This window comes from Arachis duranensis, chromosome 5 (assembly GCF_000817695.3).
Source record: "Arachis duranensis cultivar V14167 chromosome 5, aradu.V14167.gnm2.J7QH, whole genome shotgun sequence".
Taxonomy (NCBI): domain Eukaryota; kingdom Viridiplantae; phylum Streptophyta; class Magnoliopsida; order Fabales; family Fabaceae; genus Arachis; species Arachis duranensis.
Window position 1 is genome coordinate 25,157,266 of NC_029776.3, and position 13,858 is coordinate 25,171,123.

General features: G+C 34.0%; 1 protein-coding gene across 1 annotated transcript; it reads left to right on the forward strand.

The window, feature by feature from the left end:
* The first annotated feature begins 593 nt into the window (after window positions 1–593).
* On the forward strand, window positions 594–11,518 carry LOC107488865 (AP-1 complex subunit gamma-2). Its single transcript, XM_016109640.3, has 18 exons — window positions 594–938; window positions 2,194–2,496; window positions 2,647–2,788; window positions 3,189–3,362; window positions 3,937–4,116; window positions 4,674–4,828; window positions 6,069–6,159; window positions 6,258–6,421; window positions 6,993–7,047; window positions 7,583–7,705; window positions 7,804–7,899; window positions 8,399–8,526; window positions 8,842–8,946; window positions 9,051–9,307; window positions 9,629–9,868; window positions 9,952–10,127; window positions 10,376–10,480; window positions 10,922–11,518. The coding sequence occupies exons 1-18, from the start codon at window positions 907–909 to the stop codon at window positions 11,015–11,017; spliced, it is 2,622 nt and encodes an 873-aa protein (XP_015965126.1). The 5' UTR covers window positions 594–906; the 3' UTR covers window positions 11,018–11,518.
* The last annotated feature ends 2,340 nt before the right edge of the window (window positions 11,519–13,858 follow it).

Below are 13,858 nucleotides of genomic sequence, written 5' to 3' on the forward strand. Positions count from 1 at the left end.
TAAAGAAAAAATGGAAAGGATATAAAAAAATTTGAGAAAAAAATTTTTATTTGAATGAAAAAAAATAAAAAAAAATTTATAATGATATAAAATTACATTAAACTCTTATTTATATTATATATAAATTATAATTTATTAATGATAAAAGATAAATATATAATTTTATTAATATTTACCACATTTATTTTTATTTCATCTTATTTCTAAGGTGAAAATATTTTAATAGATCTCATATTATTTTTTTCACTTTATTTTCTCTTTTCATCTGAATAATAAAAAATTTATTTTTTCATTCAAATTCTTCCCATCCAAACATGTTAGAGTAAAACTTCTTGATATTGAGTATTGACACGGTATCAATTAAATTTATGAAAAAAATATTTCGAACAAGATAATTCTTTTTTGCGAGAGGAGTAACAACAGTCTTTTGTCAATTTGTATACCGAAAAGAAATCAGATAATGAAAAATCTAGTGCAAGTTTTACAACAGTTGACCTGTACTATAATTTTTGTCTCATCATTATTTTGTTTTAATTAATTTTAATCGCAGAACTAAAGCAGACGTTAAAAATTGAAAAAATGGCTGTAATAAAGTGGAAGAGAGAGAGAAAAAAAAATTAGAAATTAGAGAAGAGGAAGGTGGTGGTGTTCCTGCTAGACTTGATTCTTTTCCCTGAAACTCACAAAAACAAAAAAAACAGAAGGGAAAAAAAAATTCACATAACACTTTCTTATATTTCAGATCCGAATCTCTAATTGCTTTTCCGTTTTGCTTCTTCTTCTTCTTCGCATCGCCAATTTGGATCTCCGTTGCCGGGTCAGGATTCTCGACCCGATTGATCTCGCATCCGATTCATTCATTCCTCCCTTCCTTCTCCGCAATTGGATCCTGATTGATCAATCGCCATGAATCCCTTCTCTTCAGGAACCCGCTTGAGGTTAGGAAAATCAATCTTTCTCTTCTCTTCCATTTCGTGTTTCATTTGGATCAAGTGCATGGTAAATTTGGCTAGTTAAATGTGCTGGTTTTTTAGCTACTAGTAGGATTGGACTTCGTATTTTTGAAAAGAAAAAAGGTTTTGATTGATGATTAGGTCAAGTTCGGATTAGGCCTAGTTAGTATTCTTTTTAAATTGCTCTATTAGTATTTTTTGGAGTTCGATTTGTGGGATTCTGGTTTGTGAGATTAGTGATATCGATGGGGATTGGGTTTTCGATGTGCTTAGCTGGATTGGAGTGTACGTACTGTTTCTTAATCTATCACTGGAAATTTTTGCCTTGCGCTTTTTTCAATGTGTGCTGGCATTTCTATCTGGCATGGTGCACCGAACTGAAATGAACATTGGGGTTCCTGCCTATGTTTCTAAAACCATTTAGATGCCGCAGTGGTAGCGTTCTCTTGGTGTTCTTTAGATCAATCCTTTGGTTGGGTTAAGCATATGGGCAGAGCATGTAGTTCCAATGCTCTAACTTCTAAGCAACTGAAATCTGTGTGAAAAAGGTGGTTGTGAGATTTACGATGTTAGAATGCAATACGTAGGTTTTCTAAGGTAGGTCATTATTTGCCACCCTGATCCATACAATGTTGCTGATCTTTCCATATTAAGTTCCACAGCCAATTAGATTAATTTAAATATGATGCTGTTGACGATCATGTGATGGATTACAAAACTAGGACATAGCTGGTTAAGAAAAACAAGAAGGCAGAATTGCCTTTAATCAATATTTCCCAAGAGAAGTAACGAATAGGAAGTTAACATACTTTAGTATTGAATACAATATGCAGCTAGTCCAGGGTATCTTAACTAATTTGAATTCTTTGCCCGCATCAGTCTTGTTTCAGTTTTTGTAGTTATTAATATGGCAACAATCCTTGTCATCCCCTTGTACGCTAAGGTTATCTCTCAGGATAAACATGGTATTCAAAAGGCAGATTACCATCCTCCTATGCAGTCACTGACTCTTGACATTATTTTATTTACTACATATGTCGGATGTTGTGTATGAGTGTATTTCTGTATATTCACTATTGAATTTTTGTTTGAAATATAAACAGTTTGCAAAATCAAAAACAGATAACACACTGCTACTTTTCCTTGTAAATTGCATGGGTCATTAACTCTTTAACATTTCATCTTGAATTTGAATTATGTTCAGTATCTTTTACCTACTGCTTCGTATCTCAATTTATAGGGACATGATTCGGGCCATACGTGCTTCCAAGACTGCAGCTGAAGAACGAGCTGTAGTTAGAAAAGAATGTGCTGCCATTCGTGCTGCAATAAATGAAAATGATCAAGATTATAGGCATCGGAATTTGGCTAAGCTAATGTTTATCCACATGCTTGGCTACCCCACTCATTTTGGTCAAATGGAATGCCTCAAGTTGATAGCATCACCTGGATTTCCGGAGAAGAGAATAGGTTACCTTGGCCTCATGTTGCTACTTGATGAAAGACAAGAAGTTCTAATGTTGGTCACCAATTCTTTAAAACAGTATCCTGTTTCTAGTCAAAGTTTCAATTGCTTTTATTCCTTGACATTTACATTCCACCTTATAAATTTGCTATTGGCATTGATCTTGTACTGAAATCTAAGGGAAACATTCCAATAATGGGTTATAGTAGAGCCTTGACTGAATCTCAGAGATCTTAATCACACAAATCAGTATATAGTGGGACTTGCTCTTTGTGCTTTAGGAAATATTTGTTCAGCAGAAATGGCTCGTGATCTTGCGCCAGAGGTTGAAAGATTGCTGCAATTTCGTGACCCAAATATTCGGAAGAAGGTAACTTGTTTTTCATTTATTTCGTATGTTCCATCAGACTTGGTTCTCTTCTGGAATATATGATTTTTTTATGTATTCTGGAGAAGAATAAACCATGAGGCATTCATGCCTTTATTGTGAACTTGTGACAAAGTTCTTCCACATTGTGAATTCATGACGACAATTTATTTTTATCTACTTAAAGTAACTTGTTTTTCTTTTTGAGAGACTTGAAATCTATGTTTCATGGTCTCTCTCTCTCTCTCTCTCTCTGTTTTATGTTTTTAGCTCTTGCCTTCTTAGGAAGATTTCTTGTCTTACCATCTTAAAAAAAAAAAGAAAATTAAAAAAGGAAAAACCAAAACTCTTGAGTTATCATTTTTCTCATTCCTGTCAAATAACTATGCTCACTATTGTATAGGCAGCATTATGTTCTATAAGGATCATCAAGAAAGTTCCAGACTTGGCAGAAAATTTTATCAATTCCGCTACTGCCTTACTAAGGGAGAAGCATCATGGAGTTTTGATCACTGGGGTTCAGCTTTGTACAGATCTGTGTAAAATTAGCCCAGAAGCCCTTGAACATGTTCGAAAGGTAGTTTTACATATTTCTTATATGTTGCCAATTTTATAGTCACCCCGACTCGACCTCAAAACCCATTATGATATAAATAAAGTAAACTTCTCTACCAAAGATTTAGCATGGAAAAATTTTCTGCACTGCAATATCAGCTTATTTATGTACATTAGGAGTCATGTTGGTATTTGTGAATTATAATGCATGTGTATTCTTGAACAAGTCTTGGGAAATTTAATTAAGTTATTCTGTAACTGCTTTGTATAATTTGACATTTGTTTTTGTAATTTTTATTTTATTTTAAATAGTGTTTGAGCTTTTTCCAGAAGCTATTATTATGTTGTGTTTAAATTTTTTCAAAGACTAGCTTACAGTTTCTAGTGGCATGTGCAAATAAAGCTGCTTTCTATAAGTAGTGTATGATTATGCAAAGGCATGTAAAGAAGGTTCATATATGTGATTTATTATGTAAAAGTTTATCTCTGATATCATCTTGTGAAAAACTCTTACAAGCTTTGATTTGGGCCAGTCATTGTTTTCTACTTTTCTTTGTTTTTTTGGTAACCAAATATTCACTCAACTATTGTTACAGAAATGCACAGATGTTTTGGTCAGAACTCTTAGAGATCTAGCAAACAGTCCTTATTCACCAGAATATGATATTGCTGGCATCACAGACCCATTTCTCCATATCAGATTGCTTAAACTTTTGCGAGTGCTGGGCGAAGGTGATGCTGATGCTAGCGACTCTATGAATGACATACTTGCCCAGGTTAGTTGGATATGCAGGGTTTTATAGCATGACATTACCATTTTGCTCTTCTGCAGTGATTGGGTTATTTATTTAGTTTTATTTTCTGCATGGCTCTTTGTACAACCCTGTATGTTGAAAACCATATATGCTTTTAGGATATATTTTGTACTTAAATGCAATTTGATTAAGGTATGTGTTTTGGATGCTGGCTTGCTTGGGAGGGGAGGGGAAAAAAAAATCATAATGAGCTGCATAGGAATGTGCTGATTTATTTTTGGGCAGGGTCTAATCAAATAATTGTGATTTTTTAATTATATATTATGGTGTAGTTACTTCTTGGTGCTCCAATATTTTTACCTCACCAAGTAATGTTTACATACATAGAGAACTAGAGATAACTACTCATTGAGATAATCAAGTCAACATACAGATCATAAATTTCTGTTCTTAGGATTGTTTATTGTTTACCAAATCTAGGTTATGCAGGTGAATGAGTTACTGAGTCTTTAGATTATTTAATGGCTATCTGTTTCTGAAAATTTAGGTTGATAATTGTAATCCTGCTATTTCTTTAGGTGGCTACAAAGACTGAGTCAAATAAAGTTGCAGGAAACGCCATTTTATATGAATGTGTTCAAACAATTATGAGCATTGAAGATAATGGAGGCTTGCGTGTTCTTGCCATCAACAGCCTGGGAAGATTCTTGTCGAACCGTGATAACAATATCAGGTTTGTTTTTGGCTATTGCTTTTCGTTGATAAGTAACGGAGAAACTTCTTTTAAGAGTAACAAAACACCACTATCTTAGGTGCTAACTTCGGTAAGTTCCTCTTATAAACGGGGTAAAAGAAGCTCGATATTTAATCACTTGTTGTGTCCTAAAATTTCTTTTCCAATTGCAGTCCACTGAATTGCAAGAGTTTAGGATGTGTTTTCTGACTGTCACTAGGACTGATCTTTCAATGTTTTCAAGCATTCTCATATGGTAATTGCAAGGGACAGTGAACTGTTACTATTATTCTTTTCAGTATTAGGATATCTAGATTATTTTTCAATCTATCCTCCCAAGTCTGTCTTCTGGGTGGTTTGCACTGAATATGAGAGAATAATCAATTTTCAGCGTATATCCTTGTATGCTTACAATTTAAGAGAAGCTCTAGTCTATGACTCTTATACAACTGGTATAAAAATGTTCAATTTATTGTTGGCCATTAAGACGTGTTTCTCATTGTAAAAGGTTGAAATTGTAGTCTTCCGGCAGGTAGTAAGCTAAACAGACTAAATTGAGATTTAAGGAGTATAACCTTCTGGGAATCATGCTGGTCATATATTTGCATTTTCCTTTTTGGAAACTTCAACTATGATTGGGGCCTGATGAAACTGCCACAGTAAACTGAACAGTCAATCGCTTGAGCAGGCGTTTATTGTCTTACCAATTTCACTATTATTCCTCGATCTGCAGTATTTAAAATTAATAGAACTGGGATCCTAGTTTTATTGGCCAGACATTTGCTTTATTATAACAAATAGTAGATTTGGAATTAGATTAATCAGCTAATTCATTCAGCAAGTGGATTTGGTTGTATTCTAAAATTTGTATTGCTATTCAAATTTCTGTTGGTCAAGCTTATTTTGTAAGTAGTCTAACATTTAGGTATGTTACTTGAGATATATATGTTGTGATTAATGTTGTGTCTTTTGATGTTGACTTAAGAAAAGGCACCTGTAACTGTTAAATTATTAAGTGGATGAATATCGGGTGAGCCAGTGAGGGGAGGAGTGAGGGATATAATTTGTCGATCAGTTTCTTTAATTTAGTACTTCTAATGACTGATAATTTGCTATTCTGTTTTTTTGTGTTCTCCCGTTCCTATGCATTTTTCATTATTGATAAATTGTTACTCTATCTTAACTTTTTGCAAAAGTTCATTATTGAAGTGAATGTTGCTCTTCCTTTTTCTTTCTTCAGATACGTGGCACTAAATATGCTGATGAAGGCTGTAACTGCTGATGGTCAGGCAGTGCAGAGGCACCGTGCAACAATTCTGGAGTGTGTAAAGGTATTACAATAATTTTCTTTGTCCATGTTATTTCGTTAATAACAAAGTTGAGCTTTTTTAACAATTGGAGTAGTAGCTGACTGGACTTTCTGCTTCAGGATTCAGATGCTTCTATTCGGAAAAGAGCACTTGAACTTGTTTACGTTCTGGTAAATGAAACAAATGTGAAGCCATTAGCAAAAGAACTAATAGATTATCTGGAAGTCAGTGAAAATGATTTCAGGGGAGACCTTACAGCCAAAATTTGCTCCATAGTTTCAAAGTGAGTAATTTTGTTCTGAATGTTTTGCCTTTTAAGCATGCAATGATTGTTTTTGTTTATTTTCTTTATGTGGTCAGGGATACCGGGAAGCAGTGTGTTTGAGTTGCCAAATAGAATAACTGCACAGTTCATGTCTTTTCTTTCTTACTTTTTTGTTTGTTTGTTTTCATTAGTCAATAATTTCCATTACCATTTTTATATTCTAAATATAAGATTATTTGATATGTTACTGGAACAGTTTTTATTGTCATTAATTATTTTAGAAACTATATTATTGTTTCCATGTTAGTGATACTCTGTTGATCTTTCAATCGTTGCATTTTGAGTATTGCTGTTTTTCTTCAACTTCTTATCTGTTATTTGGCGAAAATGAAAAAGAAGTCGTTTGGCTCTTTTATGTGGTCTTCATCTTTGATACTCCACTGTCTATTTAGTTTTAGTAGTTAGACGATTGACTGGGGTAAGGCCTTGTTTGTGCAAACAGCGGCGTTAAGGAGTGAGTTGAAAAGAGTTTCTTTAAATTGCATGTGTCTAGTTTTTTATTGATTACCATTTATTAATGTTGCTTCAGGTTTTCCCCAGAGAAGATCTGGTACATTGATCAGATGCTCAAGGTTCTGTCTGAGGTATAAATATAAGAGACAAGTTTTTGTACTGAATTGGAATCTTCAAGGCCAAACTGGCCCATGTCTATTTTATTATTATTTTTAAAAAAATATTCGTCGCATTGATGTGTATTTCATGTGATAGCTATGGTTCTTCTCATTTCTACATTTGATATGCACCAATCTTTAGAAAAATTGATTTGCCATGGCAACTTATTATACAAAAAAATGTGCAATCTTATTATAAGTTATATGATTTTGCAGTTTAGGTATCGATTTTCATATTGCTGCATATGTGTCATTCTAATTTCATGTCTTTAAACAATTTCGACCAGAATATCACCTAATATATTTAAATATTTTTTGGTGCATGAACCTTGTCCACAAAACTGAATTTGTTGTCTTATGAGCCTCAATCATTGGGTTGTTTTACTATTATTATCATTGTTTTGGTGCTTGTAGTGGCAATAGTGAGCCTCTTTTTTGTTTGTGCATTTGGTCATTCTAGTTGGTTATATAATGAGTGCAAGTATTGATATTTATCCTTTGTTAGTAGGCTGGAAATTATGTAAAAGATGAAGTATGGCATGCCCTAATTGTTGTAATAACAAATGCTACTGAGCTTCATGGATATACTGTAAGGGCATTATACAGAGCATTTCAGACATCAGCTGAACAGGTGGTCATTAATTCTTTGATATATCTATGCATATTGTGGATTTGCTTCTGATGTCAATATGTCATTCATAAAGTAACATTGCTAATATTTTTCATCAGGAATCTCTAGTTCGAGTTACAGTGTGGTGCATTGGAGAGTATGGTGACTTATTAGTCAATAATGTTGGAATGCTTGACATAGAAGATCCAATTACGGTGAGTATTATGCTTCTGCTTGAAACTTTATAGATATGTTTATATGTTGTCTCATGTTGTACGAAAATGATAAAGCATTTGACCCACAAGCAACTATTTAAGAAGTTGATGTTATGTTAATGTAATCGATCATATGCAATGATTAACAAGTTGATGTACATATTGTACTGTTCTCTAGAGCTTCAAGTAAAAAATTCTAACAGTACCCTTCTTTCCTATTTGGATGATGCATGATGATGTTGTGAAGAAAACAAAATTCCTCAGTTTTGTTATTACTTGCTGTTGTAACTGAGTTATCTTGTTCTTTTCCTGTTTCTGTTGTCTTCCTTGTTATTGTAAAGAATGAAACAAGGTAAATACTGGGATTGCTTTTACATGTAAGATTTTTGTATATGCTGATATACAACCATACTGTTTATAGACAGAGGCATAACAAAATTGATCTTTTATCACACTATTTTAATTTGATCTTTTATCTCGTATAATTGGTTCATAGCAGGTGACTGAGTCGGATGCTGTGGATGTCTTGGAGATTGCTATAAAACGCCATGAATCAGATCTTACCACAAAAGCAATGGCTTTGGTTGCCCTATTAAAGCTTTCTTCACGTTTTCCTTCATGTTCAGAGTATGATGGCCTTTTCAAATTGGTGGTTATTATTATGTCATACCTTGTGATGGGTTTTCCCCCCTCCCTTTTTGCTTTATAGGAGTCAGAATGGTAATATTGTAGTAGAAGTTCACTAGACCAGTTAGATAGTTTAAAACCTTAATACTTATGAAAGCAAGTTGATCTCTATGCCGAATCAGGGGTTCTTTTTCCATCCATATCCTATCTCCTGTATCATGCATGCTAAAGTCTATGCACCTAGTTCTGGCTTATTCCCATCCTGTATATGTATTTGACATGTAAATTTTACTATCTTTTTGGGCATGTCTATAGGAGGATCAAGGAAATCATTGTTCAGTTCAAAGGGAACCTCATGCTTGAATTGCAGCAGAGAGCTATAGAATTCAATTCAATTTTAGCAAAGCATCAGAATATTAGGTGAGTTTTCTTAAGTTGCTTATTATATTAAATCAAAAGGCCAGATCTCTACTATTGTGTCATTAAAGGAATCCTTTTTTGAGAAAATTTCCATCTTTGTGCAGGTCTACTCTTGTAGAAAGGATGCCAGTGTTGGATGAGGCAACTTTTATTGGTAGGAAAGCTGGGTCTTTGCCAGGTGCAGCTTCAACTACAACAATGCCTTCAGTTGGTATTCCAAATGGAGAAGCTAAACCTGCAGCTCCACTTATAGATCTACTCGATCTAAGTTCAGACGATGCTCCAGCACCTAGTTCTTCTGGTGGTGATCTTCTTCATGACCTTCTTGGTGTTGATCTGTCACCAGCTCCTCAACAATCAGGTTGGTGTTTTATGATTCCCGAGAACAAAATCTTTTTTCCATCTCATAATTACAGGCTTTGCTTGTACGCTGAGATAAATTAGCACTGACTTCATAATATATGAAGCCCTTTTTAGTTTTTGATCCACTTCATCTGTAGGAAAAACCTTATAGAAAGGCCTTGCGCACAAATCACAATGGATTAATTGTTGAGCTTTTGATCAAACTCAATTGAAGCTTGACCTCCGTAGTCAATTGCGCTTTAGAATTTGGCTTTAGTCAATTGCACTGTGACTCAACTAATACATTTATATCTGGTCTGACTTGTATTTGCATTTTTAGGTGCAGGTCAACCTTCAAAAAGTGGGACAGATGTTCTTTTGGATCTATTGTCCGTTGGATCACCTGCACAGAGCAGCTCATCTACAGTTGACATTTTAACTTCCAATACAAATGGCAAATCTCCAGTTTCACCATTAGATGATATTTCATCACTTTCACTTTCTTCAAGAGTAAATTCAAATGCTGGAGCTGCTCCTATGATGGATTTATTGGATGGTTTTGGTCCCAGCCCATCCAAAGGTTGTAACTTTGTTTAACATTTCAGCATTATCTTTATTTGAATTTTGTCAAAATACTGATTACTCACCTCCAATCTTGAATAGAAAACAATGGACCAGTTTATCCATCCATAACTGCATATGAGAGTAGCTCCTTGAGGTTGACATTCAGTTTCTCAAAACAACCAGGAAACCCAGAAACAACAAATATCCAGGCTACCTTTACGAATTTGTCCTCTAATGTCTATACAGACTTTGTTTTCCAGGCAGCAGTTCCAAAGGTATGGCAGTCAGTATGATGTTGAGCTTGCTGTGTGTACTGCTAGCTAATTGCTACAACTAAAGAAGTTGCTTTGTATAGTCTGATTAGTGGCTTTAACTTTTGAGTGATATAAATTTACATGTTTTAGTTATTTCATACTCATTATTATATTGGATGCTCTTTTGGAACTTCAATCTCTTATCAGTTATCACCTGTTCTGTTTCCTTTCATCCGCTAGTACTTACATCTATCGTTCTTTTGAATCAGTTTCTTCAACTGCACTTAGATCCAGCTAGTAGCAATACTTTGCCTGCTGCTGGGAATGGATCCGTGACACAAAGTTTGAAAGTCACCAACAGCCAACATGGAAAGGTAATTCTTTGTTAGTATTGCTTAATTTTAAATTATTGTCATTTGGCACGTTGCTGCAAACTGATAGCTTGTGTTGCAAAATTGCTACTGGTTTGTTCATGGGGTCAATTTGAGTGATCCCTACTCTGTAGATGGATGGTCAAAGACAGAGAGAATGTGACATGGTTCAATAACAATCAAATTGCAATATGTTTTTCATTATTGACCAGCAACTGAACTCTCATTAGTCATTAGGAAAATCCTGATTTTCTTGTTTCTTAATATCCCTCCGTTTTCTCTATTTATGCTCTCTGAGTATTGCCTGTCTGCGAATGCATGTGTTGATTTCTGAGGTTTTTTTACCATATGCACATTTATATGTATAACTGCGCCTTAGAGAATACTAGATTACTAACAACTGCTCCTTTTATTATTTATTATTATTATTATTTTTTTTTTCAGAAAAATCTTGTCATGCGCATAAGGATAGCTTACAAGTTGAATGGCAAGGATACACTGGAAGAAGGCCAAATCAATAATTTCCCTCGCGAATTATGAAGCCAGATGGCCAGGGGATGTACACAGGTCTTGATTTTCTTCTCAAGCTTCATGGTTACTGGTGCAGTTTTTGAGTTTCATTCCTGCAGATGACATCGGCATGTCAATGGTTCCAGCATATACAGGACCACTTTTTGGCTCAAAATATAAAGTTTTCTTGGTGGTTTCATATCCTTGCTGTATCCCTTTTTTTTTCTTCCGAGGAAAAAAAGATAGGTGGTTTTTGTACATTAGTACAGAATTCTTGCGTGAAAATGAATGTTCCAAATCAAATTTTGCCTGTGAAGGCACAGAGAGTTGTGTCATGTCGAGAACTTGAGGTATTTTGCTTTTTTACTTTTTCTTTTTTTCTTTTTTTGTTTGTTTGTTTTGGAGGTAGTCTCTCGCGGTCTTGCTGTCTAAATAGTGTTGTTGAATGCAACTTGGTAATTAGATGATTGGTATATTATATTTGATTTTATGTAACATTTTTCACTGAATATCAATGAAATGTAATATTTATGTCGTCTCTTTTGCCACATTTTTGACTCGGTCCCATTGAAATTTGTAATGTGCTTCCTGAAAGCTTCAGGAACTTCGTTACGTATCGTATTTAGTGGCTGAGGCATGTGTATGAGTGGCAGTTGTAGTTGGCTCTTAAAGCGCCGCACAGGGTTCGATACCTAGTGAAATTAGTGTGTGTGAATGACTGGGTGTATGTTTGACAAATATATATATATATATATATATATATAGTGTGTGTGAATGACTGGGTGTATGTTTGACAAATATATATATATATACACCCCCACTATAATATATGGGGAAGAAAAACTTCTAAGTTCCAACTTTAAGACCCTTTCACTCGGTAATTTCAATTAGTGATTTCGTATAAGCTATTCGTTGAAATCTTCGTGGATCCAATGTTCTTTCGTTTTGTATTATTAGACATTAGCGATGATCCATTTGCTGGTATTTCTGTCAAGAACACTTGTGACAACCTTACATTAACGCATCTAGAGGTTTTACAGATGCAAGGTAATTTGTATAAGATGCGTTTATTGCAGGCATGCTATTCATGGCAGTTGGCACCATAAAATATTATTGCACTAACCATCATACATATTTTTTTTTTGGGGAAACTCTAAAGTACAGTTGTAAAAATCGGACCAAAACGGTCAATTCGATCGAAAAATCGGTGAATTAGATTTCCAACTGGTTCGGTTCAGTCCAAAGACAACCGATTAAGCTCGTAAGAATCGGTCAAAATCGATAAAAATTAATCCAACCGAACCATTTAAAAAAAAATTTCAAAAATTAATGAAGATGTAGTTTGAACCTAGGCCCTTCTTATATTGCATACTCCCTTTGTTACTAAGCTATGTTATTCCTTGTTGTTTCATATGCTAATTATTAATTATATCAAATATTTTTATTAATTACAATATAATTTTTTTATGATTATATAATATTTATTAATATTATTTTTCAATAAATACATATAGTATATAATAATTTAATAAATACAAAAATAAAATTAATCAAAATTATGATGAAAAAATACTAGAATTTTATATACTTATTTAATAATAATCAGATTATAACTTGTTGAAGCTTAATTGTTTTTAAAATATTAGTTAAGAGATGTATTTTAAATTTTAATTTTAGGTTTTTGACTATTTTATATTTTCATTTGCATAAGACTGGTTCTATCGGTTCAACCAATAATTCATCAGTTGAATAATGAACCAATGAAACAATAGTTTGACCAATTCAATCACTGGTTCAGTTCTTACAACTATACTCTAAAAAAGCTTATGCATGAAAAATTTTTATGGTCACAATTTTAATATTTACATTCCATTTCTAGGAAGTTCTCTTTGAAAGAACTATATGTCTATAACGTTTACCATTTCAGCTTCTGACGTTTGATACGAGTATCAAATTTTCGTAATATAAAGAGTTCAACTATGATTTAATAATTATTAATTTATATTTTCAAATATTAGAATATTAAATTTAATTTCATGTATTTTTATTTTGTTTATTTAGTTACTAGATTGAAGTTTATTTTAGTGTGCCTAGAAGTTTTTTTTATTTTAACTTAAGAAGTTATAAATACCTCTTAAATTATTGTAGCTGTCATAGAGATATTAGAGCAGTGAAAACTCTCCTTTTTTAGTTTCGTGATAAAATCATGGTGTGAATAAGTAAAGTTGATTAAGTTATTCTCTTCTTACATCGGAGAATTGGTTAGAAGGTTGAGTGAATTCCTTTGATTCAATTTCCAAACTATGGTGTTGACAAGTTAAGTTGCGTGAGTCCTTTTTATAATTTGTTGCATCAAAAAATCTATTCTTATTTTTATTATATAAAAGTTGATATCTAAGTTCTTCTATATCAAGGTTCTGAAAACCGATTCGAACTGGCCGGTCAAATCGTGAACCGATGAAAATAGCGAATTGGTCAAATGCCAAAATAGAGAGATTCAAAAACCACCGTTGAACCATCGAACCGGCCAGGAACTGGTCGGTCAAACCGAACTGGGACCTAGCTGATTTTCTGAATTTTGCTTAAGACGGTGCCGTTTGGTTTAGACTTAGAGGAACCCTAACCAAAATGCGCAGGCGTGGTAGTGCATCACCCATTCACCTTCGTCTATCGTCTCTTTCACAGTCTCATTTAGCCACTCTCCTTCTCCCTCCTCTCGTCGAGCTCCTCCCTCACTTCCGTCCGGTCACCACCATGCTATCGCCGCCATCGAAACTTCAAACTTTGAAGCCACCGTCGCCACTGCAATTGGTCTCGCCTCCTGCCTCTGTCGCGCAGCCATTGTCCCGTCGGCGCCAGTTCCCTGTCCAC